The sequence below is a fragment of the Rutilus rutilus genome, assembly GCF_951802725.1.
Source record: "Rutilus rutilus genome assembly, chromosome: 10".
Taxonomy (NCBI): Eukaryota; Metazoa; Chordata; class Actinopteri; order Cypriniformes; family Leuciscidae; genus Rutilus; species Rutilus rutilus.
The window spans coordinates 26,940,199-26,954,968 of NC_140215.1; the positions used below are offsets into that span (position 1 = coordinate 26,940,199).

At 37.8% G+C, this 14,770-nt stretch overlaps 1 protein-coding gene across 1 annotated transcript in view; it reads right to left on the reverse strand.

Moving 5' to 3' along the window:
• Positions 1-1,263: 1,263 nt before the first annotated feature.
• The window catches only part of col4a1 (collagen, type IV, alpha 1), a 76,776-nt gene continuing 63,269 nt past the window's right edge, over positions 1,264-14,770 (reverse strand). The window contains exons 36-52 of the mRNA XM_084421071.1: positions 14,573-14,662; positions 8,717-8,856; positions 8,493-8,619; positions 8,304-8,384; positions 7,983-8,081; positions 7,207-7,257; positions 6,861-7,046; positions 6,536-6,669; positions 6,376-6,448; positions 6,173-6,244; positions 5,639-5,767; positions 5,466-5,564; positions 5,088-5,300; positions 4,220-4,397; positions 4,018-4,132; positions 3,129-3,301; positions 1,264-2,029 (exon numbers count right to left, since the gene is read on the reverse strand). Coding sequence (XP_084277197.1) covers positions 1,948-2,029; positions 3,129-3,301; positions 4,018-4,132; positions 4,220-4,397; positions 5,088-5,300; positions 5,466-5,564; positions 5,639-5,767; positions 6,173-6,244; positions 6,376-6,448; positions 6,536-6,669; positions 6,861-7,046; positions 7,207-7,257; positions 7,983-8,081; positions 8,304-8,384; positions 8,493-8,619; positions 8,717-8,856; positions 14,573-14,662 — 2,042 coding nt within the window. The 3' untranslated portion in view covers positions 1,264-1,947. The remainder of the gene's footprint in view (positions 2,030-3,128; positions 3,302-4,017; positions 4,133-4,219; positions 4,398-5,087; positions 5,301-5,465; positions 5,565-5,638; positions 5,768-6,172; positions 6,245-6,375; positions 6,449-6,535; positions 6,670-6,860; positions 7,047-7,206; positions 7,258-7,982; positions 8,082-8,303; positions 8,385-8,492; positions 8,620-8,716; positions 8,857-14,572; positions 14,663-14,770) is intronic.

Below are 14,770 nucleotides of genomic sequence, written 5' to 3' on the forward strand. Positions count from 1 at the left end.
AGCTTGAATTTCTGACAAAAAATCATTTTTAAAGGCAACAGAGGTGACTTACTATAGTGCACTTGGACATACTGTATGTTCAACATAGGATTATTTTGATTAAAGCTATATACAGACACAGAAGGGACTGTATGTGTATATTTGACATGCAACGAGATCAACCGCGCGGACGCACTCTTAATGGAAGATTTCACGGCCATATAATTCCATAGAATTCGATTCCATAGAAGAATCATTTTGGTTGCTCAAAGAACATTTTGGTGAACAGTTCTTAGTGTAAAGAGCATTTTAATAATCTAAAAAAACTTTTTCCACTATATATATATAAAAAAAAAAAAATCGTTGTGCTAAAAGGTTCAATGGATATTAAAGGATCTTCATAGAGCAATTTATGCCAAGAACCTTTATTTTTAAGAGAGTAGTGTATTTTCATAGGAAGTTAAATGGCATCATGGGAAAACTGAGATTGTGAACTGAACTGGGCACTATTTGAGGGGACAGCCATTTGTAGTGGTGTCCGAAACCATAGTGGACATTACCGAGTACACTCATTCAATCCCAGATTGCACCGCCGGATGCACTCATTGGCAAGAGAATACCCACAATGCACTGTGAAGGTCGCGCCGAATGAATTCCCACGTCTCGCCAGAAGATGGCGCCTGCAGCTGAATCATCCATCCATTTTCCAAACCGCTGGTCCAATGTGGCTACAGGTATAGACCCAGACAGCAACATTGTGTCGGCCCAGATCCGGCCCACATGTGGATTCCACACGTTCCAGGTATGGGTCGGATCTGGGCCAACACTACTGATGTCTGGGAATTCCTTTTTAATTGATTATTAAATCGTTTAAGGTTTATACATGCTAGTTTCCATGATATAGTTTAAAATAAATCTTTTCATTACTATTGGAGCTGCCAGTTTGCTACGTTTCAAATGATTATTAAACAGCAAGCACAAACTATGCAAAAGCTGCAGCCCTTTCCGGTGCACTCAGTGTCCGAATTCACTCAATCGTATGCATTCACTCCTTCAAGTGGACTATATTAGTGGACTAATGTAGGGTATAGTGAATAAGTGTATAGGGGGCGATTTCGAACACAGCTTGAGACTGAAACTGTGCCATTACATAATAGTAATGACAACTTTTCTGCACCAAAAGGAAAGTGGAAACATATACACATAAACAAACATACACATCAAAACATGGCAAGAATCAGTCGAAAGGCCACATGCTGATGCTGGAAAAAAAAAAAAACAGTGCAGAATATTACAGTTTATGTGCCATGAAGGTCTTTTGCAGTGGTTAACAAAGAAATCAATGTAGAAAGGAAAGGCCCCTTGGTGTTTAAACTCTCATCGCATAAGTTTTCATAAATAATTAAGTATAACAAAATCAATGGCATTTACCTGAAGAGATTATGGGGACAGAGTGTTAACTAAATAGAGCACTATATTTACAACAAAGCTTGATCTTTGCCTTTCTTACATCTTACAAAGAGGGTGCTGACAAACTTACTGACAGTAGGAAAATAGAATTATTCTATAATGTTAGTGTTGCTTGATTATACATTTTTAGAGAGAAATAAACAAGATAGGCTATCTGCATCTGATATTGTTGAGTGGCATGATAAATAAGAAGGCTTGGACGGAATAGCATATGGATTTGTTGAAGATGGTTACCTGCTTACTAATACATATACTCAGTGCAAGTGTAAACAGGTGTCATTCATTAGACACAATGGAACAATGTTAGTTAAGCGCTCTGTGTGAAGCAAATGTGCCAGTAGATCTTGAGGTTCCATTGCTATAAACGTTGAGACGGGCATTTTTCTATATGTGTTCTTGAAGTTTTTTTTCTATGGCTTTTCATAGAAGTAGCACCATACGTTCGTCGCTTGTTCGTAAATCTGGAAGATAAAGAGCAGATGCAATGCTGAGGCTGGTCTATACCCTCTTCATGCACACTTGACACCTGCTGATGTGAGTTCGTAGATTCCCGGCTTTTAGTGTTGTAGGGACAGGTTTCCTGTAACCACAATAAAAACAGATATTTAACAGGAGAACAGAAAAATACATTTACATTTTTTGATCAGTATTATTATTATTGTAAGAATCTACAGTAATAAAAGAGCAGTTGACCAATTGTTGGAAGTGTGGAAACCATGGAAGTTTCTGCCATGGAATAAAATAATAATAATAATAAAAGCTGAAGTCACTACAGTATTTCTTACAATTCCTATTTTATATTTAGTTTTTTAGTTTTTAAGTTAGCATCTCGCAATTCAGAATTTCTCATAATTGTGAGTTTACAACACAATTCTGACTATTCCGCGCAATTTATATCACAATTTTGAGATAATATCTTGCAATTTGGCCTTTCCTTCTGAGAATTGGAAGCTTTTGAATCTCGCAACTTGGCCTTTTTTCTTATAAAAGCAGTTTATATACTTCAATACAGACTTTTTTTTCTCAGAACTGCACGTTTCTAACATAAAATTCTGACTTTTTTTCTTTTTTAAGTTTATATGTCACAAAACTGCATATATAATGATTATTTGATTAATTTATCAAATGATCTAATTATTAAATCATCAAAAATTATGAAATTCGATAAATGTTGTTTAAATAGTTATTTAATTATATGCTACACTTCATCTTTGTACCATCAGTCCTAAGTAATACTAATTAACAAGATATATGCAATATATAACAATGTTTTAATTGCATATTGTTATTGTAATTAATTACAGCACCATGCGATGTAATGTGTAAAGTGGACACATTCTAAAAAACAAAACAAATTGTATTAGTTGTTGACCTGGTTATTGGTTATATTAGACATTGGTTCTATTTATTGAGACATAAATACAGTACAAATGCACTAAAATTATCAAGAAAGTATTGTGCCCTCTTGTGGTTAGAGAGAGGTTTTACTTTAGCTTTGAAATTCACCATGGGTGTGGCATTTACAGCATACATATTTCAAATGATAATAAAAAAAAAACAGCTTATGATATATTCTGTGTGAAGTTGAAGGAAAAAAAATGGTGCATCCATTGAAAGGGTATGAAACTGCATGAGAGTTCAGCCAGTTGTCAAAGAATATAAAGTGTGTAAAAGCTTACGTAAACATATCGTTGTCCTCTATGGTGGCTAACCAGAAGCTGTAGGAATTAGCATAGTAGTTGCAGGTGCCGCGACCGTGACACTCGATGAAGGGAGCCGAACGAAATTCTTCCAGACAAGAGCCAGGAGAGGCCAGAGCCTGACCGGAGCCCTCAGCACCAGCACTGGTGTGCTATTACACAGACAGACAGAGTGAGACCTTAAGTACACATTCTCACTGAATCATCCTTGGGTATTATGAATTTAAACTGATTTAGCTTGCTCTCAGTATACCAGGTGACTTAAATAGCTATGTTTGGAAAGAATGAATCATTCAAGAATGAATGGGGTGATGTTGTATGGTAGTGCAGCTACATAAAAAATAAGAATAATTTTACAAAGCTATTTTTTTTAAATCTATTTCCACTTGAGTTTCAATAGGCCACATTTAATATGACTATAAAATATTATAATGATTTTTTTTATTGTTATAATTCATTAAAGATATTCAACAAAATAAGGCTATATATTGCAATAATACTATTGTATTGTAAAAATAAATCTATAAAAAATCAAGTATTTAAAAAAAAAAAGAAGAAAAGATTTCATTTTATAATACAACAGTAAAATTATAATACTAATATTTCTGTCTAAATTTCTTCATTTTTGAACGTTTAAAACATTGAACTTTTATTTTGGTGGGTTACCGGCAAATAAATATTTGTGCAGCCATTTTCAGAGTGAAGCACAGCACTGCGTTCATTTAAGACTCTGAAACTATCTCTGAAACCTGCAGCACACATATTTATTTCAATAATTTGCCGTCTTAGTGATTTGACTATCACATTAAGCCATATCGTGATACTGATTTTTTTTATATATATATATATATAAAACAATTCTCCTCACCATGACGAAAGAGTATCCGATCCAGAGAGAAGCCCAACCGCTAGGGCAGGTTGGGATCTGGATGGTCTGGCTGTGCACTGCTATCACCATAGCAGGAGCCTCACAAACCGAACATCTGTCACAGGAAAACATACATGCACATGAGTAGGAAGATAAATTCTTACACATGGAAATAGCAAATGTTTCATAAAAGATCACAAACCTGCTGATGAAGGGTTTGATGCTCTGACCGGTAATAGGGGCCATGCTCATTGGCATGGGCTCAGGAGAGGTGAGCCAGTAGGAATAGTCATTCCGAGATGCAAAATTACATACGTTGTTGATGGTGCAGAAGAGGAAAGGCATTGGGCTGAACTTCCTTAGGCAGCTACCAGCTGTACCTATAGGGTTAAAGAGAGCAGGAATGTCAGGGACAGTTTAACTTTGATTTATAATCCATAAAAACTACTCTACTAAACTACTCGAACTTTTTTTTCACTGTTTTTGAAAGAAGTCTCCTCCCGCTCACCAAGGCTGCATTTATTTGATCAGACATTCAGTAAAAACAGTAATATTGTGAAATATTATTACAATTAAAAAATTACTGTTTTCTATTATTATTTTCTATTATCTGAATGTATTTTAAAATGAAATTTATTCCTGTGATGCAAAGCTGAATTAGTCTTCAGTGTCACATGATCCTTCAGAAAACATTCTAATAAGCTGATTTGCTGCTCAATTATTATCAACTGTTATTGGTGTTCAATTATTATTAATGGTTCTTATAATCAATGTTAAAAGTTATTGCTGCTTAATTTTTTTGTGGAAACCATGATACTTTTTTGATGGATAGAAAGTTCAAAAGAACAGCATTTATTTGAAATAGAAATATATTATAACATTTCAAATGCCTTTACTGTCACTTTTGATTAATTTAATGCATCCTTGCTGAGTAAAAGTATTAATTCTTTTTTTTTTTTTTTCTTACCTCAAACTTTTGAATGGTATTGCCTCAAGTTTGCCACAAAAATATTAAACAGCAACTGTTTTCAAAATTAATAATAATAGTGTTGCTATAAAAAATTGCTGACCTAGGTCTTGCCCATGTGATCTCTCGTTGCCCTGGACATAAAGCAGCGAATATCCTTCGTAAATCAGTGTTGTTCCATCAGGACATTGTGGAACATCAACAGACTGACTGTGGCGGGTTACGAGGAAGCCATGGTCCATTGAGGAAGGGCCAGGAGGGCCGATGTGACCTGGGATACCATCAGGCCCTGAGGGCCCAGGGTACCCTCTGGGGCCTACAGAAAAGAGAATTTGGGGAATAAAATAGGGATCAGTGAGCATAACCGATCCAATGAATGAAAGTCATTTCAGTTTTGCTGAAATTTCCAGAACTTTCCTCCAGTTCTTCTGCCTGGGACTGGTAATGTCTGTTAACATAATTGGAATATCTGTGCACCTACCAGTAGGTCCAGTCTGTCCAGGCTCTCCTTTGGCTCCAGGATTTCCATCAAAGCCAGGTGTCCCATCAGATCCTTTCAAACCCTGAGGTCCAATCACACCTAGGAGAGTGGTTTTGTGTTAAGTGATGTTAGCTTTTTTCATAGACTTGAGTTCAGATAGTTGAAAGACTCACCGTGTTGTCCTTTTGGTCCAGGGAAGCCTTGGATTCCCACTAGACCTTCGGGACCCTGTGGTCCTGGAAGACCAGGTTCTCCCTTTACATATGTGTGTGGCCCAGGGGGTCCAGGGGGGCCTTCGCTACCTTAAATAACAATATTAAAAGCAGAAATTTACAGAATATAGAGCTTTCAGACCTAAATTGTCATTTTATTACAGATGCTTCACCACATATTCATGGGATTTGTGAAAGCAATTTGAATCTGTAATTATGTGAATACATCCTGCATCAGAATACAGTCAAAGCAATGGAATATGAATTATATTGATCGAGATTTTATATTATTGAATTATTTATATAATTAATTGTTAATAATAATAATTGTAATAATTAATTTTATGAACAATTATGTACAATATAAAGCAATACAATTAAAGTATACTATTAATATAATATTAGCTATACAATTGAAAAGGCTTATCTGAATAAACATGGATAGACACCAATGATACAATTTAATGGAAATCTAAGTTCAAGTTTTGTTCATACCTTTGAGACCTGGGAATCCTCTATCACCTACATCACCCTTAGAACCAAACACTCCTTCCTCACCCTTCATACCTGGAATGAAAGTCACTCAATCTCCCATCTCTGTCAAGCATTGCTTTATATAAATATGACGGATGACACAAAGGATAAATAAAATGCACTTCTGATCATTCTGTCAAGTTAAATTTAATCTTAAATCTTACCAGGGAAACCAGGAACACCCTGTGGTCCCATCTCACCCTTTGGTCCATTATAACCAGGCAATCCAGGCTCACCCTACAGAGAACAACTGTATTAAATTATACCCTATCATTTTTAAAGGCACATGTTTTATTTTAGAAGATGTACCCTTTACAAACTCACAAGGTCACCAATGAAACCTTTGTCTCCTTTATACCCTTGAGAGCCTCGTGGGCCAGGGATGCCAACATCTCCCTTATCTCCTTTAGATCCAACACTGCCTGGAAAGCCAGGTTGGCCTGGAACACCAGTCGCACCTGCGGTAAAAAATGTTTAGCTGGGTGTAAGATGATGCAGGCCACAATCAAAGTCATGCTTTAGAGTACTAAATCCAGTTCAATACACTTCATTTATTAACAAGAGTAACAACTGCATTTTATAATCATAGTGAACCCGTTAACTGTTAGACTACTAACAAGGAAAATGATTGAGAATGTTTAGGGTTCACCTTTTTCTCCTGGCTGCCCCTGAGGTCCCCTGTCCCCTTTAGGCCCCTCCATGGATTCTCCTGGAAGTCCTCTCTCTCCAGGTTGACCACTTTCCCCTGAGAATCCTTGCACACCTTTCTGACCTTTGGTTCCAGGAATACCTGGATTCCCAGGAATGCCAGGAAGACCAGGGTTGCCTTTGTCACCTGTGTGGAGACAAGGAGAAGTATTAATGTTTAATTTTAATTTCACTAAATATGCTTAAATTATTAATTGGAAGGAAAGAAGAAAAATGTATTCATTTTTAGTAGAACTCTCAGTCCTCCATAAATGACAACCTAATTATTGAGGACCTGTGATTCTAACCTTTGCCACCAGTCTCTCCGGGGGTTCCTGGAAATCCTTTCCCAGGTATACCTGAAGAAACAGAACAATTATTTGTCTTTAGATCATCGGGTCTCATTCACTAACCATTTGTACAGTATGCACACATTTGTGTGAGAAAACTGCGTAGAAATGTTTCAACAAACAAAACATGATTCATCAACTTTTTTAATTGTATTGTAAATGTATGAAAAACATTGGAAGAACTGAAACGACACTTTGACAAAAATCACTTACTCTGGGGTGAGTGAATGTGTTATGATTAAATTTGATTCATAGATATATTATAAATATATACAAAGTGTAAGAAAAGGTGTTATAGCTGTGAGATTCCTCTACATACAAAAATGCAGATGCACCTATGTAGGTGTTGTCTGTATAAAAGGTGTTTAAACTGGTTTTGAGGATGGCACTCTTGACATTGCTCGGGGATCTTGCTGCGCACGCTCTGAGACGATAGCGCATCCTTAGAGCGCGTTATATGTTTGCTGTGATGAAAGCCCTTATACGGAGATGGTTTGGGCATGTTTCATGCAAATAACTAACCTCAGTCACACAGTCACTCATTTACAATACTCAAAATTCATTAATTGTCATGAGAAGTTCTCCTGTGCATATAAATATGAAAAATCTACGCAGTTATCAGTGAATGAAACCCATTGTCCAATAGTGTCTTCAAAGGAGTCCAATATATGTTACTCTGAAGCAGGATTTCCCTTTTTGAGCTACCTTTCACCTTTAGAGCTACACAATCTCACCGGGTACTCCTCTCTCTCCAGTGAATCCAGGAATTCCATCTACCCCTGCTTCACCTTTGTCCCCATATGGACCTGGAGGACCCTGCAGACCAGGTTCACCTAATAAAAAATAAAAAAAAATAAAAAAAAGATCTCATTAGGATTTTCACCACCAAATGTATGTGGGACATTTGAAGCTTGCCTGTAAAGTAACTTTAATGCACATTTATTTTGTCTGTCTCAGAAGGGTTCTACCTTGGATAGAAACCTTTTGAATGTGTCTAGCAACATTAAATGGGTGTCTTATTAAACAGATCTCAGGTGTATTTCAGTTTGACTTACCTGGGCGTCCAGATAACCCAGGATCTCCTGGGGACCCCGGCAAACCACTGACACCTTTCTCACCTGGCTTCCCTGGACTGCCTGCTCATGAATGAAAGATTGTATTATTGTCCAAATGTGTTAATAACACATTAAGTGTAATGTGTAAAATTTAAGTGTAATATGCATTGATCATTGGAATGATCTTGCCTTGGTAACCAATAAGTCCTGTGTCTCCTTTAGTTCCTTGAGATCCAGGACTCCCCGGGACACCCATTGTACCCTTCTGTCCCTTATCTCCATGTTCTCCAGGGAAACCAGGGGCTCCTATATTTCCCTGTAAGTATGAGATGAGTCAGAGGAAGATATTTATTAGCATTGATAATGTGCAAATTTACACTTATTTAGTACGAGTCTCATACAACAACACAAACCTTCACTCCAGGAGGACCGGGGAATCCTACTGCTTCTACACCAGGATCTCCTTTATCTCCTTTGGAGCCATCAAAACCCTTAAATCCCTTGTGTCCCGGTAACCCACCACCACCTTTATGACCTTTTTGCCCAGTTGAACCTAAAGAACCACAAATTGCTCATTAAGAAACAGTAAAAAGGCCCAAACAACAGTACATTTACATTTAGTCATTTAGCAGACGCCTTTATTCTAAGCGACTTACAAATGAGGACTAAATTAAGCGAGTCATTGTGAAGAGACAAAAACAACGCAAGAAGTGCTCAAAATACAAAGTTCAGGCATTGCTCAGAATAGCATAAGCCAGAAAAGGGAGGATTAAAGGAAAAGGATTTTTTTTGTCTTTTTTTTTTTGTCAGTGCCATGGTTCAACATCTGCCTGTAGACAAAGACTAAGAACCTTTTTAATACGCAATGGCCTATTATCTATGAAAAGTCATACAAGGGTCATTGATGTGATGCTTATTTTTGTCCTATTGATTTTAGTGCAGTCAATCGATTTAAAAAGATAACTTATTAATCACACATTTTTCTGTAATTAATTGTTGATTGTTGAACATTAACATTTTTACTATCTTTTTATATTGTAATACATACTTTTACACCGAATCTCTAAATTAATGTAGAAACAACATAGTGTATATTTTAAATATTGTTTTGATTTCATATTTTTATTAAGTGCTTTGAATGAAGGCCAGTATCACCGATACCAATACTACTACTGATGTCTATATTAAATATATTTTTTCTCTAGATTTTTGGAGATGAAATGAGTGATTATAGCCATACATACATTAACATTAATCAAATAAATTAACCAGGTATTTGACAGCCCTAATTTATATATTTATTTAAAAATACATGAAATGCACATGAAAATACACACAAATAAATACACCCCTTCTGTGATGAGCAAATGTCTTGTTGAATTGAATTTAACTGAATTGAATTTCTTTATTGTCATTGTATGCGTTTGTAGCTTCCTCGCTAGATGCAATAATACGATAAGTCACAATAATGTTAAAAATGATCCTAATACTAAGCAATACAATTTTATAAGATAAGCAAATAAATAAAATAATTTAAATGTATATAATCAATCTAATAAAAATAAAAAAAAGATAACAATAGTTAACATCAGTAGGCTATACTATGGAAGCTTGTTTCCGCCACAAAATAAAAAAAAATTAAATGATAATTGCGACTTTTTATCTCACAATTGCGAGTTTACATCTCGCAATTCTGACTTTATTTCTCAGAATTGCGAGATATAAAGTCAGAATTGCGTGTTATAAAGTCAGAATTCTGAATTCTGACATATTTTCTCAGAATTGTGAGATATAAACTCACAATTGTGAGATATAAAGTCCAATTCTAAGGGGAAAATAAGACGGACTTTTTTTTTTTTTTACCTCAGAATAGTTTATCTCACAATTCTGACTTTATAACACGCAGTTGCAACTTTATTTCATGCAATTCTGACTTTATATCTCCCAATTGCGTATTATAAAGTCAGAATTGCGTGATATAAACTCAGAATTGCGAGAAAAAAAGTCAGAATTCTGACTTTATAAGATGCAATTGCGACTTTATTTCACGTAATTCTGACTTTACAGTATATCTCGCAATTCTGACTTTATAACACGCAATTGCGACTTTATTTCACGCTATTCTGACATTATATCTCAAAATTCTGAGAAATAAAGTCAGAATTGCGAGATGTAAACTCGCAATTGTGAGATAAAAAGTCGCAATTATCTCTTAAAATGTTTTATTCTGTGGCGGAAACAAGCTTCCATACTATACACAATATACACCACCATAAAAAATAAAAAAGAAATAAGAAAAAGAATAATAATTCCAGCTGGAAACTGAAACTGGATACACACTATTCCGGTGAAATTCACATTCTCTGTGCAGCAATTAAATGGATTACAAAACAGTTAAGTTACAGAACAGTTTGAAAGTAAAAATAAAACTCATATTGGCTTGATTCAGAGCATCTATGGCTCTGGGAATAAAGCTGTTCCTCAGTCTTGAAGTACGGGCATAAAATGCCTTATAACGCATAGGTGGGAGTAATTCAAACATATGACGGCATGGGTGTGCAGGGTCCTTATAGATGCTGATTGCTGACAGCCTTCGTCAGACAATGTAAATCACAGAGATATCTTCCAGTGCTGGTAGTTCAACTCTAATTATTTTCTGTGCTCGCAGGACAACCCTCTTGAGTGCTTTCCTATCACTAGCTGTGCAGCTAAGAATCCACACTGAAGAGCAGTATATTAAGATACTCTAGTACACTGTTAGAAGGTAATCAGCATTTGTTGAGGCAAACCAGCTTTCCTTAACATCCTTAGGAAAAACAATTTTTGCTGTGCTCTCTTGATCAATGCAGTAGTGTTTATGGACCAAGTGATGTCCTCTGAGATGCACTTGCCCAGAAACTTGAAACTGGACACTCTGTCCCCTCTGGCTCCGTTGATAACAACTGGAGTGTATTCCAGCTTCTGTGATCTCCCAAAATGTATAATTAGCTCCTTGGTTTTCTTTGTGTTGAGAATCAAGTTGTTCACCAGCTTACTATATTCTGTCACCCACTCAATAGGCTGATTCGTCATTGTTAGAAATCAGACCAATCACTGTTGTGTCATCCGCAAACTTTACAATGATGTTATTAGAAAATGCAGTAACACAGTCATGTATCAAAAGGAAAAAAAGGATGGGGCTCAGTACATATCCTCGTGGTCTGCCAGTGCTCAATGTTATGGTGGAAGACAGATGTGTGCCTAATCTCACCACCTGAGGACGCTCTGACAGAAAATTCAGGATTCAGTTACACAATGATGAGCTGAGTCCTAGATCATGAAGTTAAAGAATGAGCTTATTGGGTTCACAGTATTAAAAACAGAGCTAAAGTCAATAAAAAACTTTCTCACATGCCCTTGTCTATCCAAGTGGGACAGGACAGAGTGGATGGTCAAAGAGATGGCATCCTCAGTGGATCTTGACTCTATACGCAAACTGGTGTGGGTCCAGAGAGGCAGGAATAATGGTCTTAATATGTAAGAGGACCGGTCTTTCAAAGCACTTCCTTATTATTGCAGTTAAGGCAACTGGATGTCGTTCAAATTGCTGATGTTTGTTTTCTTTGGTACTGGTACTATGATAGATGACTTCAGGCACTTGGGGACTCTTGTCTGCGATAAGGACAGGTTGAAGATACTTGTGAATACCTCAGCTAACTGTCCAGCACATTCTTTAAGTACCCATCCTGAGACCCCATCCAGGCCCGTGGCTTTCCGTGGATTAATCCTCCGCAATGTACACTGTACCTTATGTGTGCTTAATATAAGTGTCTGTTCAGTCTCTGCTGCTGGGATTGTTGCACTAGTTATGATATTGTCAACTTCAAAACTAGCAAAAGCTTGTTAGTCAGTGCAGCATCACTGTGGGAACAGACAGATAGAGTTACTCTTATAGTCAGTGATTTTCCTGATACCTTGCCACATACTCTGTGCATCAGCACTGCTGAAATGATTTGTATCCCTTTGTCTGTAGGTATTTTTGGCCTTTTTTCTTCAGTCTTGACCTTGCTTTTTTATATACTCTGGTGTCACCAGATTTAAAAGCGTTGTTTTTTGCTTTCAGGAGATTTCAGAGCTTTATTCATCCACGGCTTCTGAGTTGGGAACATCTTTATTTTCTTATATGTTGTGACACTGTCCACACAGCTATAAATTACCTGGCTAATGACCTGAATGACTTCTACTGTAGGTTTGAAAGGCACCCATTATCACACCCCTCACGCACAAAAGATTTTTCCCCAACAACCCCCCCCCCCCCCCCCCTCCCCCCCTCCCCCCACCTGTGTTGATAATCTGTGAGAATGATGTGTGCCGGCTGTTCCAGAAGCAAAAGCCCAAAAAGGCCCCCGGCCCTGACGGCGTTTCTCCATCCTGCCTGCGTGCCTGTGCGGACCAGCTGGCGCCGATTTTTACGCGGATCTTTAACCGGTCTCTGGAGTTGTGTGAAGTGCCCTCCTGTTTTAAACGGTCCACCATCATTCCAATCCCCAAAAAAACCTCCATCACAGGACTAAATGACTACAGGCCTATCGCTTTGACTTCCGTGGTCATGAAATCTTTTGAGAGACTGGTGTTGTGCCATCTGAAGAACATTACAGGCCCCCAGCTGGACCCCCTGCAGTTTGCCTACAGGACAAACAGGTCGGCAGATGATGCTGTTAACATCGGGCTGCAATACATACTGCACCACCTCGACTCCCTAGGGACGTATGCTAGGATCCTGTTCGTAGACTTCTCCTCAGCGTTCAACACCATCATACCTGAACTCCTACAGTACATCAGAAGCTCACCCAGCTCTCAGTGCCTGCCTCCACCTGCCAGTGGATCACCAGTTTCCTGAGTGATAGGCAGCAATATGTCAGATTGGGGAGCATTTCATCCAAACCCCGGTCCATCAGCACCGGCGCTCCTCAGGAGTGTGTCCTCTCCCCACTGCTCTTTTCCCTCTATACCAATGACTGGACCTCAAAGCACACGTCTGTGAATCTCTTGAAGTTTGCTGATGACACAACTATCATTGGTTTGATCCGGGACGGGGATGAGTCTGCCAATAGACAGGAGGTGGAGCAGCTTGTCCAATGGTGCAGTCAAAACCACCTAGAGTTAAATCCCAAGAAGACTGTGGAGATGACAGTGGATTTTAGGAGAAGGCCCCCCTCACTCCCCCCACTCATCATCCAGAATGACACAGTGTCCTCTGTGGACTCCTTTAGGTTCCTGGGTTCTACCGTCTCAAGGGACCTAAAATGGTCCACCCACATTGACTGTGTCCAAAAAAAGGCGCAACAGAGGTTGTACTTCCTAAGACAGCTAAGGAAGTTTAACCTGCCAAAGGAGCTGTTGATCACATTCTATTCGGCCATCATTCAGTCTGTCATCTGTACCTCCATCACTGTCTGGTTTGGGTCAGCCACCAAACGGGACAGGGCCAGACTGCAACGGACAATAAAGGCTGCGGAGAAGATCATTAGAGCTGACCTTCCCTCCATCCAGGACCTGCACCGGTCCAGGTTCAGGAAAAGGGTGGTAAAAATCTCTGCAGATCCCTCTCATCCTGGTCACAAACTTTTCAACCTTCTCCCCTCTGGCAGACGATACAAGGCACTGTATGCCAAAACCAGCCGATACAAAGTCAGCTTCTATCCCCAAGCAGTTACTTTGTTGAATACTTGAAACTGCCCTTATCCTCATACTGGACATAGTCAACCAATATGACTATTCATCTACTGTACCTCATGCAAACTTCAATTTTCTATTGAATGCACTAATTAAATAATATATTACCATTGTATGGACCTGCACTGCTCTATTGTTATTTTATTAAAAAAATTCTAAGACAATACTGATATTGCACTATCCTCCCTTCTGCACTTTGTAATTTTCACTGTATTGTCAGAGTAAATATATAACAGTATTCTGTTTTGACATACTTTTCCTACTTGTGTTTATATGTCAAGTGAGTGTTGTAGCCTGTTGCAGTCAATGAATGTTGTAATTTGAGAGCCTTGTTGTTACCAAGTCAAATTCCTAGTTTGTCTCTGCAAACATGGCCAATGAAGTTGATTATGATGATGATGATTATGATGATGATGATGATGACTCCAATAATTGTGAAGATATTTATGGATTCATAATTAATAATATTTCCTTTTTTAAATTAATTAATTATTATTTTTATTTTCTGTATTTTGTATTAACCCACATGTAGAAGAGTAGAGTACTATATGCACCTGGAAGTCCCATGTCTCCTCTTGGACCTGTGTCTCCAGGATCTCCAATACGTCCTGGATCCCCAGGGATTCCAGAGTCTCCTTTCTGACCTACAGTGTAGACGCAGTAATCAAATAATGTTCTCATAATAACATTATTGTATCATAGTGCTTATCATAATTTTAAACTGACTTTTAAAAGTCAGATTTTGCTTTAGG